Source organism: Electrona antarctica, assembly GCF_951216825.1.
Source record: "Electrona antarctica genome assembly, contig: scaffold_58, whole genome shotgun sequence".
Taxonomy (NCBI): domain Eukaryota; kingdom Metazoa; phylum Chordata; class Actinopteri; order Myctophiformes; family Myctophidae; genus Electrona; species Electrona antarctica.
Genome location: NW_027638206.1, coordinates 765,278 through 788,114, shown reverse-complemented (window position 1 = coordinate 788,114; position 22,837 = coordinate 765,278). Strand labels below are relative to the sequence as shown.

Here is a 22,837-nt window from a genome sequence, read left to right as displayed (position 1 = left end):
AGGAGAGCCTCCATTGGACTGAAGCCCCATGAAGTGACCAATAGAAGTCTATGTAGGAGAGCCTCCATTGGACTGAAGCCCCATGAAGTGACCAATAGAAGTCTATGTAGGAGAGCCTCCATTGGACTGAAGCCCCATGAAGTGACCAAAAGAAGTCTATGTAGGAGAGCCTCCATTGGACTGAAGCCCCATGAAGTGACCAATAGAAGTCTATGTAGGAGAGCCTCCATTGGACTGAAGCCCCATGAAGTGACCAATAGAAGTCTATGTAGGAGAGCCTCCATTGGACTGAAGCCCCATGAAGTGACCAATAGAAGTCTATGTAGGAGAGCCTCCATTGGACTGAAGCCCCATGAAGTGACCAATAGAAGTCTATGTAGGAGAGCCTCCATTGGACTGAAGCCTCATGAAGTGACCAATAGAAGTCTATGTAGGAGAGCCTCCATTGGACTGAAGCCTCATGAAGTGACCAATAGAAGTCTATGTAGGAGAGCCTCCATTGGACTGAAGCCTCATGAAGTGACCAATAGAAGTCTATGTAGGAGAGCCTCCATTGGACTGAAGCCTCATGAAGTGACCAATAGAAGTCTATGTAGGAGAGCCTCCATTGGACTGAAGCCCCATGAAGTGACCAATAGAAGTCTATGTAGGAGAGCCTCCATTGGACTGAAGCCCCATGAAGTGACCAATAGAAGTCTATGTAGGAGAGCCTCCATTGGACTGAAGCCTCATGAAGTGACCAATAGAAGTCTATGTAGGAGAGCCTCCATTGGACTGAAGCCCCATGAAGTGACCAATAGAAGTCTATGTAGGAGAGCCTCCATTGGACTGAAGCCCCATGAAGTGACCAATAGAAGTCTATGTAGGAGAGCCTCCATTGGACTGAAGCCCCATGAAGTGACCAATAGAAGTATATGTAGGAGAGCCTCCATTGGACTGAAGCCCCATGAAGTGACCAATAGAAGTCTATGTAGGAGAGCCTCCATTGGACTGAAGCCCCATGAAGTGACCAATAGAAGTCTATGTAGGAGAGCCTCCATTGGACTGAAGCCCCATGAAGTGACCAATAGAAGTCTATGTAGGAGAGCCTCCATTGGACTGAAGCCCCATGAAGTGACCAATAGAAGTCTATGTAGGAGAGCCTCCATTGGACTGAAGCCTCATGAAGTGACCAATAGAAGTCTATGTAGGAGAGCCTCCATTGGACTGAAGCCCCATGAAGTGACCAATAGAAGTCTATGTAGGAGAGCCTCCATTGGACTGAAGCCCCATGAAGTGACCAATAGAAGTCTATGTAGGAGAGCCTCCATTGGACTGAAGCCCCATGAAGTGACCAATAGAAGTCTATGTAGGAGAGCCTCCATTGGACTGAAGCCCCATGAAGTGACCAAAAGAAGTCTATGTAGGAGAGCCTCCATTGGACTGAAGCCCCATGAAGTGACCAATAGAAGTCTATGTAGGAGAGCCTCCATTGGACTGAAGCCCCATGAAGTGACCAATAGAAGTCTATGTAGGAGAGCCTCCATTGGACTGAAGCCCCATGAAGTGACCAATAGAAGTCTATGTAGGAGAGCCTCCATTGGACTGAAGCCCCATGAAGTGACCAATAGAAGTCTATGTAGGAGAGCCTCCATTGGACTGAAGCCTCATGAAGTGACCAATAGAAGTCTATGTAGGAGAGCCTCCATTGGACTGAAGCCTCATGAAGTGACCAATAGAAGTCTATGTAGGAGAGCCTCCATTGGACTGAAGCCTCATGAAGTGACCAATAGAAGTCTATGTAGGAGAGCCTCCATTGGACTGAAGCCTCATGAAGTGACCAATAGAAGTCTATGTAGGAGAGCCTCCATTGGACTGAAGCCCCATGAAGTGACCAATAGAAGTCTATGTAGGAGAGCCTCCATTGGACTGAAGCCCCATGAAGTGACCAATAGAAGTCTATGTAGGAGAGCCTCCATTGGACTGAAGCCTCATGAAGTGACCAATAGAAGTCTATGTAGGAGAGCCTCCATTGGACTGAAGCCCCATGAAGTGACCAATAGAAGTCTATGTAGGAGAGCCTCCATTGGACTGAAGCCCCATGAAGTGACCAATAGAAGTCTATGTAGGAGAGCCTCCATTGGACTGAAGCCCCATGAAGTGACCAATAGAAGTATATGTAGGAGAGCCTCCATTGGACTGAAGCCCCATGAAGTGACCAATAGAAGTCTATGTAGGAGAGCCTCCATTGGACTGAAGCCCCATGAAGTGACCAATAGAAGTCTATGTAGGAGAGCCTCCATTGGACTGAAGCCCCATGAAGTGACCAATAGAAGTCTATGTAGGAGAGCCTCCATTGGACTGAAGCCCCATGAAGTGACCAATAGAAGTCTATGTAGGAGAGCCTCCATTGGACTGAAGCCCCATGAAGTGACCAATAGAAGTCTATGTAGGAGAGCCTCCATTGGACTGAAGCCCCATGAAGTGACCAATAGAAGTCTATGTAGGAGAGCCTCCATTGGACTGAAGCCCCATGAAGTGACCAATAGAAGTCTATGTAGGAGAGCCTCCATTGGACTGAAGCCCCATGAAGTGACCAATAGAAGTCTATGTAGGAGAGCCTCCATTGGACTGAAGCCCCATGAAGTGACCAATAGAAGTCTATGTAGGAGAGCCTCCATTGGACTGAAGCCTCATGAAGTGACCAATAGAAGTCTATGTAGGAGAGCCTCCATTGGACTGAAGCCCCATGAAGTGACCAATAGAAGTCTATGTAGGAGAGCCTCCATTGGACTGAAGCCCCATGAAGTGACCAATAGAAGTCTATGTAGGAGAGCCTCCATTGGACTGAAGCCCCATGAAGTGACCAATAGAAGTCTATGTAGGAGAGCCTCCATTGGACTGAAGCCCCATGAAGTGACCAATAGAAGTCTATGTAGGAGAGCCTCCATTGGACTGAAGCCCCATGAAGTGACCAATAGAAGTCTATGTAGGAGAGCCTCCATTGGACTGAAGCCCCATGAAGTGACCAATAGAAGTCTATGTAGGAGAGCCTCCATTGGACTGAAGCCCCATGAAGTGACCAATAGAAGTCTATGTAGGAGAGCCTCCATTGGACTGAAGCCCCATGAAGTGACCAATAGAAGTCTATGTAGGAGAGCCTCCATTGGACTGAAGCCCCATGAAGTGACCAATAGAAGTCTATGTAGGAGAGCCTCCATTGGACTGAAGCCCCATGAAGTGACCAATAGAAGTCTATGTAGGAGAGCCTCCATTGGACTGAAGCCCCATGAAGTGACCAATAGAAGTCTATGTAGGAGAGCCTCCATTGGACTGAAGCCCCATGAAGTGACCAATAGAAGTCTATGTAGGAGAGCCTCCATTGGACTGAAGCCCCATGAAGTGACCAATAGAAGTCTATGTAGGAGAGCCTCCATTGGACTGAAGCCCCATGAAGTGACCAATAGAAGTCTATGTAGGAGAGCCTCCATTGGACTGAAGCCTCATGAAGTGACCAATAGAAGTCTATGTAGGAGAGCCTCCATTGGACTGAAGCCCCATGAAGTGACCAATAGAAGTCTATGTAGGAGAGCCTCCATTGGACTGAAGCCCCATGAAGTGACCAATAGAAGTCTATGTAGGAGAGCCTCCATTGGACTGAAGCCCCATGAAGTGACCAATAGAAGTCTATGTAGGAGAGCCTCCATTGGACTGAAGCCTCATGAAGTGACCAATAGAAGTCTATGTAGGAGAGCCTCCATTGGACTGAAGCCCCATGAAGTGACCAATAGAAGTCTATGTAGGAGAGCCTCCATTGGACTGAAGCCCCATGAAGTGAACGCTGTTAGCGTAACTCAGTCTAAGGCTCTGAAGCCACCCAATCCCTATGGGGATTGGGTGGATCCCTATGGATCCCTATGGGGATCTTTAGCCCATTCTGGGCGGGAACCCCTTTTGGTGTTTTACGCTTTATGTTATATACTTTAGCTATTGAAAAATAGCAGACCTACGTATAAGCTCATAGCGCGGCACCGAGTGCCGCGCTATGAGCTTATACGTAGGTCTGCTATTTTTGAAAATGTGGCACAAATCTTTAAATATATATTATTTCAGAGCGAACGTTTTTAACTCAAATCTTTGCTTCTGGGGGGGGGGGGGGTCCCTGGAACAACATATTTTCAGATGTGGGTCGGTGGCCAAATACATATATTTTTGGGGGTCGTTGACATGAGCACCACTGACAGAAACATGAAGGTTTTTCAGAAAACTGTCAGGATTTAGAAGATATTTTGTAGAATCGTCCTCAGGTCAAAATGGCTTAACCCATTTTGGACTGAGGTCGATAAAAAAAAAAAGGCTTCTTAAATCCTAAAAAAAACTATGTTTCTATGTCAGTGGTGCTCAACCTTTTTCTTGTCAAGGACACCCTCTATTGAGCCACGGACCCCATCTCAAAATATGTAGTTCCAGGGACCCCCCCAGAAGCAAAGATTTTAGTTAAAAATGTTCGCTCTGAAATATATATTCAATGATTTGCACCACATTTTAATGATTTCTCAAAAATAGCAGACCTACGAGCTTGTAGATCTGCTATTTTTCAATAGCTAAATTATAACAATGTTTAAAACACCAAAAGGGGTTCCCGCCCAAAATGGCTTAATGCCCTAGTAATAATACCCTTAATGCCCTCCTAGTCCTTGGTAGGGGGTGAAACAGGGTACCCTAGTCCTTGGTAGGGGGTGAAACAGGGTACCCTAGTCCTTGGTAGGGGGTGAAACAGGGTACCCTAGTCCTTGGTAGGGGGTGAAACAGGGTGACCCACCGGCCGGCCGTACTCCACCCAGTTCTCATGGTCTCCCTTGTAGAACCACAGCCACTCCGTGGTCAGGATGTAGTGGGCGGGCTTCGTGATGGAGGAGGCCGTGGAGAGGCGTCGGACAGGGACCGCCTCCCGGGTCATGGCCAGGAAGTCCACGGGCCGCGCCCCCGGGCTGCGAGATATACGATCAATCAGTCAGTCAGTGTTGTTTTTGGCAGCACATTTTGATTTTAGTTTTAGTCACATTTTAGTCACCTGGAATAGTTTAGTTTCAGTCGACTAAATATCATAAGATTTTAGTCGACTAAATCTGCAGTTGATTTAGTAGACTAAAATGTATTTTGGGTGGGCCTCGATGCCGTTGTAATGAGCGTTTTTACACTTGCTGAAAATAGCTTGTAGATCTGCTGTTTTCAGCAACCAAGTGTAAAATAACTTATACTGGATCTCTTGTCCACTAGTCCCTTCTTAACATCTTAGTCTAGTTATTATTTGTTGACGAAATTGTCAGTATATTTAGTCTTAGTTTTAGTCACCATGGCTTAGTTTTCATTTAGTTTCCATTTAGTTTTTGTCAGTGAAAAAAGGTAGTCGACGAACATTTTTCGTCTTAGTTTTAGTCGACAAAAACCACACTGCAATCAATCAATTCAAATCAAATCAATCGATTCACTAACCATTTTAACTTTCATGTTCATTGATGAGTACATTTTTTGGAGGAGGAATTCACTTGTGTGTTTTGACGTGTCACCTGTGTGTTTTGACCTGTGTGTTTTGACCTGTGTGTTGACGGGTCACCTGTGTGTTTTGACCTGTGTGTTTTGACCTGTGTGTTTTGACCTGTGTGTTTTGACCTGTGTGTTTTGACCTGTGTGTTGACGGGTCACCTGTGTGTTTTGACCTGTGTGTTTTGACCTGTGTGTTTTGACCTGTGTGTTGACGGGTCACCTGTGTGTTTTGACCTGTGTGTTTTGACCTGTGTGTTGACGGGTCACCTGTGTGTTTTGACCTGTGTGTTTTGACCTGTGTGTTGACGGGTCACCTGCGTGTTTTGACCTGTGTGTTGACGGGTCACCTGTGTGTTTTGACCTGTGTGTTTTGACCTGTGTGTTGACGGGTCACCTGTGTGTTTTGACCTGTGTGTTTTGACCTGTGTGTTTTGACCTGTGTGTTGACGGGTCACCTGTGTGTTTTGACCTGTGTGTTTTGACCTGTGTGTTGACGGGTCACCTGTGTGTTTTGACCTGTGTGTTTTGACCTGTGTGTTTTGACCTGTGTGTTTTGACCTGTGTGTTGACGGGTCACCTGTGTGTTTTGACCTGTGTGTTTTGACCTGTGTGTTGACGGGTCACCTGTGTGTTTTGACCTGTGTGTTTTGACCTGTGTGTTGACGGGTCACCTGTGTGTTTTGACCTGTGTGTTTTGACCTGTGTGTTGACGGGTCACCTGCGTGTTTTGACCTGTGTGTTTTGACCTGTGTGTTGACGGGTCACCTGTGTGTTTTGACCTGTGTGTTTTGACCTGTGTGTTTTGACCTGTGTGTTGACGTGTCACCTGTGTGTTTTGACCTGTGTGTTTTGACCTGTGTGTTTTGACCTGTGTGTTTTGACCTGTGTGTTGACGTGTCACCTGTGTGTTTTGACCTGTGTGTTGACGGGTCACCTGTGTGTTCTGCGCGGGTCGCAGTAGTTCCTCTCGATCTCCTCCATGCTCTTCATCTCCCTCCATCCTCCTCCTCCTCCTCCTCCATCTCCTTCACAGATCTCCCACTTGTAGGGGAGGTGGAAATGCACACGGACACACTTGTCTAGTAAAGGTGGAAATGCACACGGACACACTGTCTAGTAAAGGTGGAAATGCACACGGACACACTTGTCTAGAGGAGGTGGAAATGCACACGGACACACTTGTCTAGAAAAGGTGGAAATGCACACGGACACACTTGTCTAGTAAAGGTGGAAATGCACACGGACACACTTGTCTAGTAAAGGTGGAAATGCACACGGACACACTTGTCTAGTAAAGGTAGAAATGCACACGGACACACTTGTCTAGAAAAGGTGGAAATGCACACGGACACACTTGTCTAGTAAAGGTGGAAATGCACACGGACACACTGTCTAGTAAAGGTGGAAATGCACACGGACACACTTGTCTAGTAAAGGTGGAAATGCACACGGACACACTTGTCTAGTAAAGGTGGAAATGCACACGGACACACTTGTCTAGTAAAGGTGGAAATGCACACGGACACACTTGTCTAGTAAAGGTGGAAATGCACACGGACACACTTGTCTAGAGGAGGTGGAAATGCACACGGACACACTTGTCTAGTAAAGGTGGAAATGCACACGGACACACTGTCTAGTAAAGGTGGAAATGCACACGGACACACTTGTCTAGTAAAGGTGGAAATGCACACGGACACACTTGTCTAGTAAAGGTGGAAATGCACACGGACACACTTGTCTAGTAAAGGTGGAAATGCACACGGACACACTTGTCTAGTAAAGGTGGAAATGCACACGGACACACTTGTCTAGAGGAGGTGGAAATGCACACGGACACACTTGTCTAGTAAAGGTGGAAATGCACACGGACACACTTGTCTAGTAAAGGTGGAAATGCACACGGACACACTTGACTAGTAAAGGTGGAAATGCACACGGACACACTTGACTAGTAAAGGTGGAAATGCACACGGACACACTTGTCTAGTAAAGGTGGAAATGCACACGGACACACTTGTCTAGTAAAGGTGGAAATGCACACGGACACACTGTCTAGTAAAGGTGGAAATGCACACGGACACACTGTCTAGTAAAGGTAGAAATGCACACGGACACACTGTCTAGTAAAGGTAGAAATGCACACGGACACACTTGTCTAGTAAAGGTGGAAATGCACACGGACACACTTGTCTAGTAAAGGTGGAAATGCACACGGACACACTTGTCTAGTAAAGGTAGAAATGCACACGGACACACTTGTCTAGAAAAGGTGGAAATGCACACGGACACACTTGTCTAGTAAAGGTGGAAATGCACACGGACACACTGTCTAGTAAAGGTGGAAATGCACACGGACACACTTGTCTAGTAAAGGTGGAAATGCACACGGACACACTTGTCTAGTAAAGGTGGAAATGCACACGGACACACTTGTCTAGTAAAGGTGGAAATGCACACGGACACACTTGTCTAGTAAAGGTGGAAATGCACACGGACACACTTGTCTAGAGGAGGTGGAAATGCACACGGACACACTTGTCTAGTAAAGGTGGAAATGCACACGGACACACTGTCTAGTAAAGGTGGAAATGCACACGGACACACTTGTCTAGTAAAGGTGGAAATGCACACGGACACACTTGTCTAGTAAAGGTGGAAATGCACACGGACACACTTGTCTAGTAAAGGTGGAAATGCACACGGACACACTTGTCTAGTAAAGGTGGAAATGCACACGGACACACTTGTCTAGAGGAGGTGGAAATGCACACGGACACACTTGTCTAGTAAAGGTGGAAATGCACACGGACACACTTGTCTAGTAAAGGTGGAAATGCACACGGACACACTTGACTAGTAAAGGTGGAAATGCACACGGACACACTTGACTAGTAAAGGTGGAAATGCACACGGACACACTTGTCTAGTAAAGGTGGAAATGCACACGGACACACTTGTCTAGTAAAGGTGGAAATGCACACGGACACACTGTCTAGTAAAGGTGGAAATGCACACGGACACACTGTCTAGTAAAGGTAGAAATGCACACGGACACACTGTCTAGTAAAGGTAGAAATGCACACGGACACACTTGTCTAGTAAAGGTGGAAATGCACACGGACACACTTGTCTAGTAAAGGTGGAAATGCACACGGACACACTTGTCTAGTAAAGGTAGAAATGCACACGGACACACTTGTCTAGAAAAGGTGGAAATGCACACGGACACACTTGTCTAGTAAAGGTGGAAATGCACACGGACACACTGTCTAGTAAAGGTGGAAATGCACACGGACACACTTGTCTAGTAAAGGTGGAAATGCACACGGACACACTTGTCTAGTAAAGGTGGAAATGCACACGGACACACTTGTCTAGTAAAGGTGGAAATGCACACGGACACACTTGTCTAGTAAAGGTGGAAATGCACACGGACACACTTGTCTAGTAAAGGTGGAAATGCACACGGACACACTTGTCTAGAGGAGGTGGAAATGCACACGGACACACTTGTCTAGTAAAGGTGGAAATGCACACGGACACACTGTCTAGTAAAGGTGGAAATGCACACGGACACACTTGTCTAGTAAAGGTGGAAATGCACACGGACACACTTGTCTAGTAAAGGTGGAAATGCACACGGACACACTTGTCTAGTAAAGGTGGAAATGCACACGGACACACTTGTCTAGTAAAGGTGGAAATGCACACGGACACACTTGTCTAGTAAAGGTGGAAATGCACACGGACACACTTGTCTAGTAAAGGTGGAAATGCACACGGACACACTTGTCTAGTAAAGGTGGAAATGCACACGGACACACTTGTCTAGAGGAGGTGGAAATGCACACGGACACACTTGTCTAGTAAAGGTGGAAATGCACACGGACACACTGTCTAGTAAAGGTGGAAATGCACACGGACACACTTGTCTAGTAAAGGTGGAAATGCACACGGACACACTTGTCTAGTAAAGGTGGAAATGCACACGGACACACTTGTCTAGTAAAGGTGGAAATGCACACGGACACACTTGTCTAGTAAAGGTGGAAATGCACACGGACACACTTGTCTAGAGGAGGTGGAAATGCACACGGACACACTTGTCTAGTAAAGGTGGAAATGCACACGGACACACTTGTCTAGTAAAGGTGGAAATGCACACGGACACACTTGACTAGTAAAGGTGGAAATGCACACGGACACACTTGACTAGTAAAGGTGGAAATGCACACGGACACACTTGTCTAGTAAAGGTGGAAATGCACACGGACACACTTGTCTAGTAAAGGTGGAAATGCACACGGACACACTGTCTAGTAAAGGTGGAAATGCACACGGACACACTTGTCTAGTAAAGGTGGAAATGCACACGGACACACTTGTCTAGAGGAGGTGGAAATGCACACGGACACACTTGTCTAGTAAAGGTGGAAATGCACACGGACACACTGTCTAGTAAAGGTGGAAATGCACACGGACACACTTGTCTAGTAAAGGTGGAAATGCACACGGACACACTTGTCTAGTAAAGGTGGAAATGCACACGGACACACTTGTCTAGTAAAGGTGGAAATGCACACGGACACACTTGTCTAGTAAAGGTGGAAATGCACACGGACACACTTGTCTAGAGGAGGTGGAAATGCACACGGACACACTTGTCTAGTAAAGGTGGAAATGCACACGGACACACTTGTCTAGTAAAGGTGGAAATGCACACGGACACACTTGACTAGTAAAGGTGGAAATGCACACGGACACACTTGACTAGTAAAGGTGGAAATGCACACGGACACACTTGTCTAGTAAAGGTGGAAATGCACACGGACACACTTGTCTAGTAAAGGTGGAAATGCACACGGACACACTGTCTAGTAAAGGTGGAAATGCACACGGACACACTGTCTAGTAAAGGTAGAAATGCACACGGACACACTGTCTAGTAAAGGTAGAAATGCACACGGACACACTTGTCTAGTAAAGGTGGAAATGCACACGGACACACTTGTCTAGTAAAGGTGGAAATGCACACGGACACACTTGTCTAGTAAAGGTAGAAATGCACACGGACACACTTGTCTAGAAAAGGTGGAAATGCACACGGACACACTTGTCTAGTAAAGGTGGAAATGCACACGGACACACTGTCTAGTAAAGGTGGAAATGCACACGGACACACTTGTCTAGTAAAGGTGGAAATGCACACGGACACACTTGTCTAGTAAAGGTGGAAATGCACACGGACACACTTGTCTAGTAAAGGTGGAAATGCACACGGACACACTTGTCTAGTAAAGGTGGAAATGCACACGGACACACTTGTCTAGTAAAGGTGGAAATGCACACGGACACACTTGTCTAGAGGAGGTGGAAATGCACACGGACACACTTGTCTAGTAAAGGTGGAAATGCACACGGACACACTTGTCTAGTAAAGGTGGAAATGCACACGGACACACTTGTCTAGTAAAGGTGGAAATGCACACGGACACACTTGTCTAGTAAAGGTGGAAATGCACACGGACACACTTGTCTAGTAAAGGTGGAAATGCACACGGACACACTTGTCTAGTAAAGGTGGAAATGCACACGGACACACTTGTCTAGTAAAGGTGGAAATGCACACGGACACACTTGTCTAGTAAAGGTGGAAATGCACACGGACACACTTGTCTAGAGGAGGTGGAAATGCACACGGACACACTTGTCTAGTAAAGGTGGAAATGCACACGGACACACTGTCTAGTAAAGGTGGAAATGCACACGGACACACTTGTCTAGTAAAGGTGGAAATGCACACGGACACACTTGTCTAGTAAAGGTGGAAATGCACACGGACACACTTGTCTAGTAAAGGTGGAAATGCACACGGACACACTTGTCTAGTAAAGGTGGAAATGCACACGGACACACTTGTCTAGAGGAGGTGGAAATGCACACGGACACACTTGTCTAGTAAAGGTGGAAATGCACACGGACACACTTGTCTAGTAAAGGTGGAAATGCACACGGACACACTTGACTAGTAAAGGTGGAAATGCACACGGACACACTTGACTAGTAAAGGTGGAAATGCACACGGACACACTTGTCTAGTAAAGGTGGAAATGCACACGGACACACTTGACTAGTAAAGGTGGAAATGCACACGGACACACTTGTCTAGAGGAGGTGGAAATGCACACGGACACACTTGTCTAGTAAAGGTGGAAATGCACACGGACACACTTGTCTAGTAAAGGTGGAAATGCACACGGACACACTTGTCTAGAGGAGGTGGAAATGCACACGGACACACTTGTCTAGTAAAGGTGGAAATGCACACGGACACACTTGTCTAGTAAAGGTGGAAATGCACACGGACACACTTGACTAGTAAAGGTGGAAATGCACACGGACACACTTGACTAGTAAAGGTGGAAATGCACACGGACACACTTGTCTAGTAAAGGTGGAAATGCACACGGACACACTGTCTAGTAAAGGTGGAAATGCACACGGACACACTTGTCTAGTAAAGGTGGAAATGCACACGGACACACTTGTCTAGTAAAGGTGGAAATGCACACGGACACACTTGTCTAGTAAAGGTGGAAATGCACACGGACACACTTGTCTAGTAAAGGTGGAAATGCACACGGACACACTTGACTAGTAAAGGTGGAAATGCACACGGACACACTTGTCTAGTAAAGGTGGAAATGCACACGGACACACTTGTCTAGTAAAGGTGGAAATGCACACGGACACACTGTCTAGTAAAGGTGGAAATGCACACGGACACACTTGTCTAGTAAAGGTGGAAATGCACACGGACACACTTGTCTAGTAAAGGTGGAAATGCACACGGACACACTTGTCTAGTAAAGGTGGAAATGCACACGGACACACTGTCTAGTAAAGGTGGAAATGCACACGGACACACTTGTCTAGAGGAGGTGGAAATGCACACGGACACACTTGACTAGTAAAGGTGGAAATGCACACGGACACACTTGTCTAGTAAAGGTGGAAATGCACACGGACACACTGTCTAGTAAAGGTAGAAATGCACACGGACACACTGTCTAGTAAAGGTAGAAATGCACACGGACACACTGTCTAGTAAAGGTGGAAATGCACACGGACACACTTGTCTAGTAAAGGTGGAAATGCACACGGACACACTGTCTAGAGGAGGTGGAAATGCACACGGACACACTTGACTAGTAAAGGTGGAAATGCACACGGACACACTGTCTAGTAAAGGTAGAAATGCACACGGACACACTGTCTAGTAAAGGTGGAAATGCACACGGACACACTGTCTAGTAAAGGTGGAAATGCACACGGACACACTTGTCTAGTAAAGGTGGAAATGCACACGGACACACTGTCTAGTAAAGGTGGAAATGCACACGGACACACTTGTCTAGAAAAGGCATGAAATATCACAAGAATTTAGATTTAAGACATTTTGACCTGAGATCAGATTCTAAAAATGTCTTCTACATCCTGACAGTTTTCTGAAAAAGCTATGTTTCTATGTCAGTCGTTCTTCGATTTTTCAAAAATAGCAGACCTACAAGCTCGTGGCACGCTATGAGCTTGTAGATCTGCTATTTTTCAATAGCTAAAGCATAACATAATGCTAACACCAAAAGGGGTTCCCGCCAGAATGGATTAAGCAAGAACAAAAAGCATGGCAATACATACATACATATATATATTACATACATAAAAAGTAATTATCATTAAAACATGCGTAAGCTAAGAACGTAACAGTGGAATATCTTTATAATGAAACTACACATATAAACTACACATAATATACTATACTATACTATACTATACTATACTATACTATACTATACATATATACTGTAAAGTGCTATGACTACATCATTGAAATATCTTCCAAGGGGAAATCAGTGAAATCAATGATCCGTCACTTTACAGTAGAATGTCTCTGCAGACAGCAGCATATCAATGTACTGTACAGCCTCATGCTACAGTCATCCAGGTTCAATGTACTGAACAGCCTCATGCTACAGTCATCCAGGTTCAATGTACTGAACAGCCTCATGCTACAGTCATCCAGGTTCAATGTACTGAACAGCCTCATGCTACAGTCATCCAGGTTCAATGTACTGAACAGCCTCATGCTACAGTCATCCATGTTCAATGTACTGAACAGCCTCATGCTACAGTCATCCAGGTTCAATGTACTGTACAGCCTCATGCTACAGTCATCCAGGTTCAATGTACTGAACAGCCTCATGCTACAGTCATCCAGGTTCAATGTACTGTACTGTACAGCCTCATGCTACAGTCATCCAGGTTCAATGTACTGTACTGAACAGCCTCATGCTACAGTCATCCAGGTTCAATGTACTGTACAGCCTCATGCTACAGTCATCCAGGTTCAATGTACTGTACTGAACAGCCTCATGCTACAGTCATCCAGGTTCAATGTACTGAACAGCCTCATGCTACAGTCATCCAGGTTCAATGTACTGTACAGCCTCATGCTACAGTCATCCAGGTTCAATGTACTGAACAGCCTCATGCTACAGTCATCCAGGTTGTACTGAACAGCCTCATGCTACAGTCATCCAGGTTCAATGTACTGTACAGCCACATGCTACAGTCATCCAGGTTCAATGTACTGAACAGCCACATGCTACAGTCATCCAGGTTCAATGTACTGAACAGCCTCATGCTACAGTCATCCAGGTTCAATGTACTGTACAGCCACATGCTACAGTCATCCAGGTTCAATGTACTGAACAGCCACATGCTACAGTCATCCAGGTTCAATGTACTGAACAGCCTCATGCTACAGTCATCCAGGTTTAATGTACTGAACAGCCTCATGCTACAGTCATCCAGGTTCAATGTACTGAACAGCCTCATGCTACAGTCATCCAGGTTCAATGTACTGAACAGCCACATGCTACAGTCATCCAGGTTCAATGTACTGTACAGCCTCATGCTACAGTCATCCAGGTTCAATGTACTGTACAGCCTCATGCTACAGTCATCCAGGTTCAATGTACTGAACAGCCTCATGCTACAGTCATCCAGGTTACAGCCTCATGCTACAGTCATCCATGTTCAATGTACTGTACAGCCTCATGCTACAGTCATCCAGGTTCAATGTACTGTACAGCCTCATGCTACAGTCATCCAGGTTCAATGTACTGAACAGCCTCATGCTACAGTCATCCAGGTTCAATGTACTGAACAGCCTCATGCTACAGTCATCCAGGTTCAATGTACTGAACAGCCTCATGCTACAGTCATCCAGGTCACAGCCTCATGCTACAGTCATCCAGGTTCAATGCACTGAACAGCCTCATGCTACAGTCATCCAGGTTCAATGTACTGAACAGCCTCATGCTACAGTCATCCAGGTTCAATGTACTGAACAGCCTCATGCTACAGTCATCCAGGTTACAGCCTCATGCTACAGTCATCCAGGTTACAGCCTCATGCTACAGTCATCCAGGTTCAATGTACTGAACAGCCTCATGCTACAGTCATCCAGGTTCAATGTACTGAACAGCCTCATGCTACAGTCATCCAGGTTACAGCCTCATGCTACAGTCATCCAGGTTTAATGTACTGTACAGCCTCATGCTAGTCATCCAGGTTCAATGTACTGTACAGCCTCATGCTACAGTCATCCAGGTTCAATGTACTGAACAGCCTCATGCTACAGTCATCCAGGTTCAATGTACTGAACAGCCTCATGCTACAGTCATCCAGGTTCAATGTACTGAACAGCCTCATGCTACAGTCATCCAGGTTCAATGTACTGTACAGCCTCATGCTACAGTCATCCAGGTTCAATGTACTGTACTGAACAGCCTCATGCTACAGTCATCCAGGTTCAATGTACTGAACAGCCTCATGCTACAGTCATCCAGGTTACTGTACAGCCTCATGCTACAGTCATCCAGGTTCAATGTACTGAACAGCCTCATGCTACAGTCATCCAGGTTCAATGTACTGAACAGCCTCATGCTACAGTCATCCAGGTTCAATGTACTGAACAGCCTCATGCTACAGTCATCCAGGTTCAATGTACTGTACAGCCTCATGCTACAGTCATCCAGGTTCAATGTACTGTACTGTACAGCCTCATGCTACAGTCATCCAGGTTCAATGTACTGAACAGCCTCATGCTACAGTCATCCAGGTTCAATGTACTGAACAGCCTCATGCTACAGTCATCCAGGTTCAATGTACTGTACTGTACAGCCTCATGCTACAGTCATCCAGGTTCAATGTACTGTACAGCCTCATGCTACAGTCATCCAGGTTCAATGTACTGAACAGCCTCATGCTACAGTCATCCAGGTTCAATGTACTGTACTGTACAGCCTCATGCTACAGTCATCCAGGTTCAATGTACTGTACTGAACAGCCTCATGCTACAGTCATCCAGGTTCAATGTACTGTACAGCCTCATGCTACAGTCATCCAGGTTCAATGTACTGTACAGCCTCATGCTACAGTCATCCAGGTTCAATGTACTGAACAGCCTCATGCTACAGTCATCCAGGTTCAATGTACTGTACTGTACAGCCTCATGCTACAGTCATCCAGGTTCAATGTACTGTACTGAACAGCCTCATGCTACAGTCATCCAGGTTCAATGTACTGTACAGCCTCATGCTACAGTCATCCAGGTTCAATGTACTGTACTGAACAGCCTCATGCTACAGTCATCCAGGTTCAATGTACTGAACAGCCTCATGCTACAGTCATCCAGGTTCAATGTACTGTACAGCCTCATGCTACAGTCATCCAGGTTCAATGTACTGAACAGCCTCATGCTACAGTCATCCAGGTTGTACTGAACAGCCTCATGCTACAGTCATCCAGGTTCAATGTACTGTACAGCCACATGCTACAGTCATCCAGGTTCAATGTACTGAACAGCCACATGCTACAGTCATCCAGGTTCAATGTACTGAACAGCCTCATGCTACAGTCATCCAGGTTCAATGTACTGTACAGCCACATGCTACAGTCATCCAGGTTCAATGTACTGAACAGCCACATGCTACAGTCATCCAGGTTCAATGTACTGAACAGCCTCATGCTACAGTCATCCAGGTTTAATGTACTGAACAGCCTCATGCTACAGTCATCCAGGTTCAATGTACTGAACAGCCTCATGCTACAGTCATCCAGGTTCAATGTACTGAACAGCCACATGCTACAGTCATCCAGGTTCAATGTACTGTACAGCCTCATGCTACAGTCATCCAGGTTCAATGTACTGTACAGCCTCATGCTACAGTCATCCAGGTTCAATGTACTGAACAGCCTCATGCTACAGTCATCCAGGTTACAGCCTCATGCTACAGTCATCCATGTTCAATGTACTGTACAGCCTCATGCTACAGTCATACAGGTTCAATGTACTGTACAGCCTCATGCTACAGTCATCCAGGTTCAATGTACTGAACAGCCTCATGCTACAGTCATCCAGGTTCAATGTACTGAACAGCCTCATGCTACAGTCATCCAGGTTCAATGTACTGAACAGCCTCATGCTACAGTCATCCAGGTCACAGCCTCATGCTACAGTCATCCAGGTTCAATGCACTGAACAGCCTCATGCTACAGTCATCCAGGTTCAATGTACTGAACAGCCTCATGCTACAGTCATCCAGGTTCAATGTACTGAACAGCCTCATGCTACAGTCATCCAGGTTACAGCCTCATGCTACAGTCATCCAGGTTCAATGTACTGAACAGCCTCATGCTACAGTCATCCAGGTTCAATGTACTGAACAGCCTCATGCTACAGTCATCCAGGTTACAGCCTCATGCTACAGTCATCCAGGTTCAATGTACTGTACAGCCTCATGCTAGTCATCCAGGTTCAATGTACTGTACAGCCTCATGCTACAGTCATCCAGGTTCAATGTACTGAACAGCCTCATGCTACAGTCATCCAGGTTCAATGTACTGAACAGCCTCATGCTACAGTCATCCAGGTTCAATGTACTGAACAGCCTCATGCTACAGTCATCCAGGTTCAATGTACTGTACAGCCTCATGCTACAGTCATCCAGGTTCAATGTACTGAACAGCCTCATGCTACAGTCATCCAGGTTGTACTGAACAGCCTCATGCTACAGTCATCCAGGTTCAATGTACTGTACAGCCACATGCTACAGTCATCCAGGTTCAATGTACTGAACAGCCACATGCTACAGTCATCCAGGTTCAATGTACTGAACAGCCTCATGCTACAGTCATCCAGGTTCAATGTACTGTACAGCCACATGCTACAGTCATCCAGGTTCAATGTACTGAACAGCCACATGCTACAGTCATCCAGGTTCAATGTACTGAACAGCCTCATGCTACAGTCATCCAGGTTTAATGTACTGAACAGCCTCATGCTACAGTCATCCAGGTTCAATGTACTGAACAGCCTCATGCTACAGTCATCCAGGTTCAATGTACTGAACAGCCACATGCTACAGTCATCCAGGTTCAATGTACTGTACAGCCTCATGCTACAGTCATCCAGGTTCAATGTACTGAACAGCCTCATGCTACAGTCATCCAGGTTCAATGTACTGAACAGCCACATGCTACAGTCATCCAGGTTCAATGTACTGAACAGCCTCATGCTACAGTCATCCAGGTTCAATGTACTGAACAGCCTCATGCTACAGTCATCCAGGTTCAATGTACTGTACAGCCTCATGCTACAGTCATCCAGGTTCAATGTACTGAACAGCCTCATGCTACAGTCATCCAGGTTCAATGTACTGAACAGCCTCATGCTACAGTCATCCAGGTTTAACAGTTGATCCTTTGTCGCCACCAAGTGGAATCAAAGGGGACTGCAATAGTGGGACTGGCAGTGGAAATTGGTGCTGATATTGATTATCATTCATTTGGAACAGACTATCCAGGTCTCTATACTGCCTCCCCCTGGCCAGCCGGGGCGCCTGATGGAGGGGAAAGGAACTGGTAGGAATAACGTGTTGCTTCCACGCGCTACGTCCAACCAGGGAAACTCCCCCCTGTCAGGTGTAAAGGAGCAACTTGGACACTCGGGCATGAAGGAAGCATGAGTTCAAGTCTCTCCCCATGTCCCCCATATATGGGGACTAGGTTGGCGGAGGGTGTGTAGAGCCCAGGATCACATTAGATAATTGACACAGGGGTGAAAAATGGGTTACAAAATCGTGGGATAAAAGATTATATCCAAAAAAAAAAGACTATCCAAACCAGCCATTGGATAAACTACGGTATAGTGTTAAAGAAAAGCTCACCCTGGAATCGACAGTTCTTGCGGATGAAATGCAGGCAGATCTCGTTCCTCTCATCGCTCTGAGAGGAGATCCTGGAGAGGAGAGGGTCAGGGATGTTCTCTAAGGGTCAGAGAGAGAGAGAGAGAGGAGAGGGTCAGGGATGTTCTCTAAGGGTCAGAGAGAGAGAGAGGAGAGGGTCAGGGATGTTCTCTAAGGGTCAGAGAGAGAGAGAGGAGAGGGTCAGGGGTGTTCTCTAAGGGTCAGAAAGAGAGAGAGAGAGAGAGGAGAGGGTCAGGGATGTTCTCTAAAGGTCAGAGAGAGAGAGAGAGGAGAGGGTCAGGGATGTTCTCTAAGGGTCAGAGAGAGAGAGAGAGAGAGAGAGAGAGAGAGGAGAGGGTCAGGGATGTTCTCTAAGGGTCAGAGAGAGAGAGAGAGGAGAGGGTCAGGGATGTTCTCTAAGGGTCAGAGAGAGAGAGGAGAGGGTCAGGGATGTTCTCTAAGGGTCAGAGAGAGAGGAGAGGGTCAGGGATGTTCTCTAAGGGTCAGAGAGAGAGGAGAGGGTCAGGAAGGTTCTCTAAGGGTCAGAGAGAGAGGAGAGGGTCAGGAAGGTTCTCTATGGGTCAGAGAGAGAGGAGAGGGTCAGGGATGTTCTCTAAGGGTCAGAGAGAGAGGAGAGGGTCAGGAAGGTTCTCTAAGGGTCAGAGAGAGAGGAGAGGGTCAGGAAGGTTCTCTAAAGGTCAGAGAGAGAGGAGAGGGTCAGGAAGGTTCTCTAAGGGTCAGAGAGAGAGGAGAGGGTCAGGGATGTTCTCTAAGGGTCAGAGAGAGAGGAGAGGGTCAGGAAGGTTCTCTAAGGGTCAGAGAGAGAGAGAGGAGAGGGTCAGGAAGGTTCTCTAAGGGTCAGAGAGAGAGGAGAGGGTCAGGAAGGTTCTCTAAGGGTCAGAGAGAGAGGAGAGGGTCAGGAAGGTTCTCTAAGGGTCAGAGAGAGAGAGAGAGGAGAGGGTCAGGAAGGTTCTCTAAGGGTCAGAGAGAGAGGAGAGGGTCAGGAAGGTTCTCTAAGGGTCAGAGAGAGAGGAGAGGGTCAGGGATGTTCTCTAAGGGTCAGAGAGAGAGGAGAGGGTCAGGAAGGTTCTCTAAGGGTCAGAGAGAGAGAGGAGAGGGTCAGGAAGGTTCTCTAAGGGTCAGAGAGAGAGGAGAGGGTCAGGAAGGTTCTCTAAGGGTCAGAGAGAGAGGAGAGGGTCAGGGATGTTCTCTAAGGGTCAGAGAGAGAGGAGAGGGTCAGGAAGGTTATCTAAGGGTCAGAGAGAGAGAGGAGAGGGTCAGGAAGGTTCTCTAAGGGTCAGAGAGAGAGGAGAGGGTCAGGAAGGTTCTCTAAGGGTCAGAGAGAGAGGAGAGGGTCAGGAAGGTTCTCTAAGGGTCAGAGAGAGAGAGGAGAGGGTCAGGAAGGTTCTCTAAGGGTCAGAGAGAGAGAGAGGGTCAGGAAGGTTCTCTAAGGGTCAGAGAGAGAGAGAGGAGAGGGTCAGGAAGGTTCTCTAAAGGTCAGAGAGAGAGGAGAGGGTCAGGAAGGTTCTCTAAGGGTCAGAGAGAGAGGAGAGGGTCAGGAAGGTTCTCTAAGGGTCAGAGAGAGAGGAGAGGGTCAGGAAGGTTCTCTAAGGGTCAGAGAGAGAGGAGAGGGTCAGGAAGGTTCTCTAAGGGTCAGAGAGAGAGGAGAGGGTCAGGAAGGTTCTCTAAGGGTCAGAGAGAGAGAGGGTCAGGAAGGTTCTCTAAGGGTCAGAGAGAGAGAGAGAGGAGAGGGTCAGGGATGTTCTCTAAGGGTCAGAGAGAGAGAGAGGAGAGGGTCAGGAAGGTTCTCTAAGGGTCAGAGAGAGAGAGAGGAGAGGGTCAGGAAGGTTCTCTAAGGGTCAGAGAGAGAGGAGAGGGTCAGGAAGGTTCTCTAAGGGTCAGAGAGAGAGAGGGTCAGGAAGGTTCTCTAAGGGTCAGAGAGAGAGAGGGTCAGGAAGGTTCTCTAAGGGTCAGAGAGAGAGAGGAGAGGGTCAGGAAGGTTCTCTAAAGGTCAGAGAGAGAGAGAGGGTCAGGAAGGTTCTCTAAGGGTCAGAGAGAGAGAGGAGAGGGTCAGGAAGGTTCTCTAAGGGTCAGAGAGAGCAAAGAATACACAATAAATGAGTGTCAAACTATTTTTAAAATTCTGTTCTTAACCCATTTAGACCAGACGTTTAAAAATCAGTGATTCTCAATATTTCATGTCAATAATGTAAGTGGCCGCCGACCCCCATCTGAAAAGATGTTGTTCCAGGGACCCCCCAGAAGCAAAGATTTGAGTTAAGAACGTTCGCTCTGAAAGATTGTATTCAAAGATTTAAGGCACATTTTCACAATATTTCAAAAATAGCAGACCACGAGCTTGTAGATCTGCTATTTTTCAAGAGCTAAAGTATAACATGATGCTTAAAACACCAAAAGGGGTTCCCGTACAGAATGGGTTAACAATTGTGAGCCCCATGATGATAGAATGTGATCAATAGAAGCTCGTTTTTGTTACATTTAACCCATTTTGGGCTAAATAGGACTGATATAGGACTGATATATGGAACACCATATATCAGTCCTATCAGAGCAGTTAGCAGACTGACCACCATATATCAGTCCTATCAGAGCAGTTAGCAGACTGACCACCATATATCAGTCCTATCAGAGCAGTTAGCAGACTGACCACCATATATCAGTCCTATCAGAGCAGTTAATATACACCATATATCCGTCCTATCAGAGCAGTTAGCAGACTGACCACCATATATCAGTCCTATCAGAGCAGTTAGCAGACTGACCACCATATATCAGTCCTATCAGAGCAGTTAGCAGACTGACCACCATATATCAGTCCTATCAGAGCAGTTAGCAGACTGACCACCATATATCAGTCCTATCAGAGCAGTTAGCAGACTGACCACCATATATCCGTCCTATCAGAGCAGTTAGCAGACTGACCACCATATATCAGTCCTATCAGAGCAGTTAGCAGACTGACCACCATATATCAGTCCTATCAGAGCAGTTAGCAGACTGACCACGTCAGCATGTAAACTTGTAGCACTGCGTGTGTACTCACCCAGTAATGAATTCCTCAGATATTGTCCTCTAGTTTCATATCCATGTGAAAGTTCTGGCAGAAAACATTTGTTATGTAAAATATCGCCACTTTTACACGAGGAAAAGCTAGACTGAAAATATAAAAACTTCCTTTGGGAACAGTGGATGTTTGGGAAGCACAAACATTATGGCGCAAATAATGGACAGGTGTGTTGTGATTGGTGTTGGTTATTGATCACAGAACCTATTCTGTGTGCCTCATACATTTGTGCTAAAGTTTTGATATGTCGTCCGTGTGCAGCTCTGATGGAAAAGTGGAGATATTTGACTAAATACATATTTACTGCCAAAACTTTCAAATTAATATGAAACGAGTCCCCAAAATGACTCTAAGTCTTAGGAATTAATTATCACGAGGTCAGTCTGGTAACCGTGCGCGGATAGGACCGATCTATGGCTGTGGATTTGGAATACATGAAATATATGTAAGATCATAGACATTCTTGCTATATTCAAACAGTAAAACCAACCAACTTACAGTTAGTTGGTTTAAAATGTAGGCCTATTTGTGTGCTCGTGAATGGGAAATGTACTTGTCATTATGTTATACTTTAGCTATTAAAATAGCAGATCTACAAGCTCATATTAAAAATTAATATCCATTTTGTAGGGGGGCTAGTGTGTGATATGAAATGTGAGCTGTAATCATATTCCATCATATTCACGTGCTTTTGGAGAGAAATGAGACAGACTCCATGCAGTCACTTTCAGTAGTAGAGGCCTGCAGAGGGGAGCTGTGTGTGTCTGTGCCCAGGTGATGGTCGTTATTGATGCTCATTAATACATCAAGGAAGGCAATTATGTGTCTGCACTGTCAAATAGGTCTACATCTATCCTAAGATGTTTCTGTACTGTCAAATAGGTCTACATCTATCCTAAGATGTTTCTGT

At 46.1% G+C, this 22,837-nt stretch overlaps 1 protein-coding gene across 1 annotated transcript in view; it reads right to left on the bottom strand.

The window, feature by feature from the left end:
* The window catches only part of parp12b (poly (ADP-ribose) polymerase family, member 12b), a 40,152-nt gene that overhangs the window by 6,447 nt on the left and 10,868 nt on the right, over window positions 1-22,837 (bottom strand). Inside the window, exons 4-6 of the mRNA XM_079531175.1 lie at window positions 18,825-18,923; window positions 6,461-6,605; window positions 4,802-4,970 (exon numbers count right to left, since the gene is read on the bottom strand). Coding sequence (XP_079387301.1) covers window positions 4,802-4,970; window positions 6,461-6,605; window positions 18,825-18,923 — 413 coding nt within the window. The remainder of the gene's footprint in view (window positions 1-4,801; window positions 4,971-6,460; window positions 6,606-18,824; window positions 18,924-22,837) is intronic.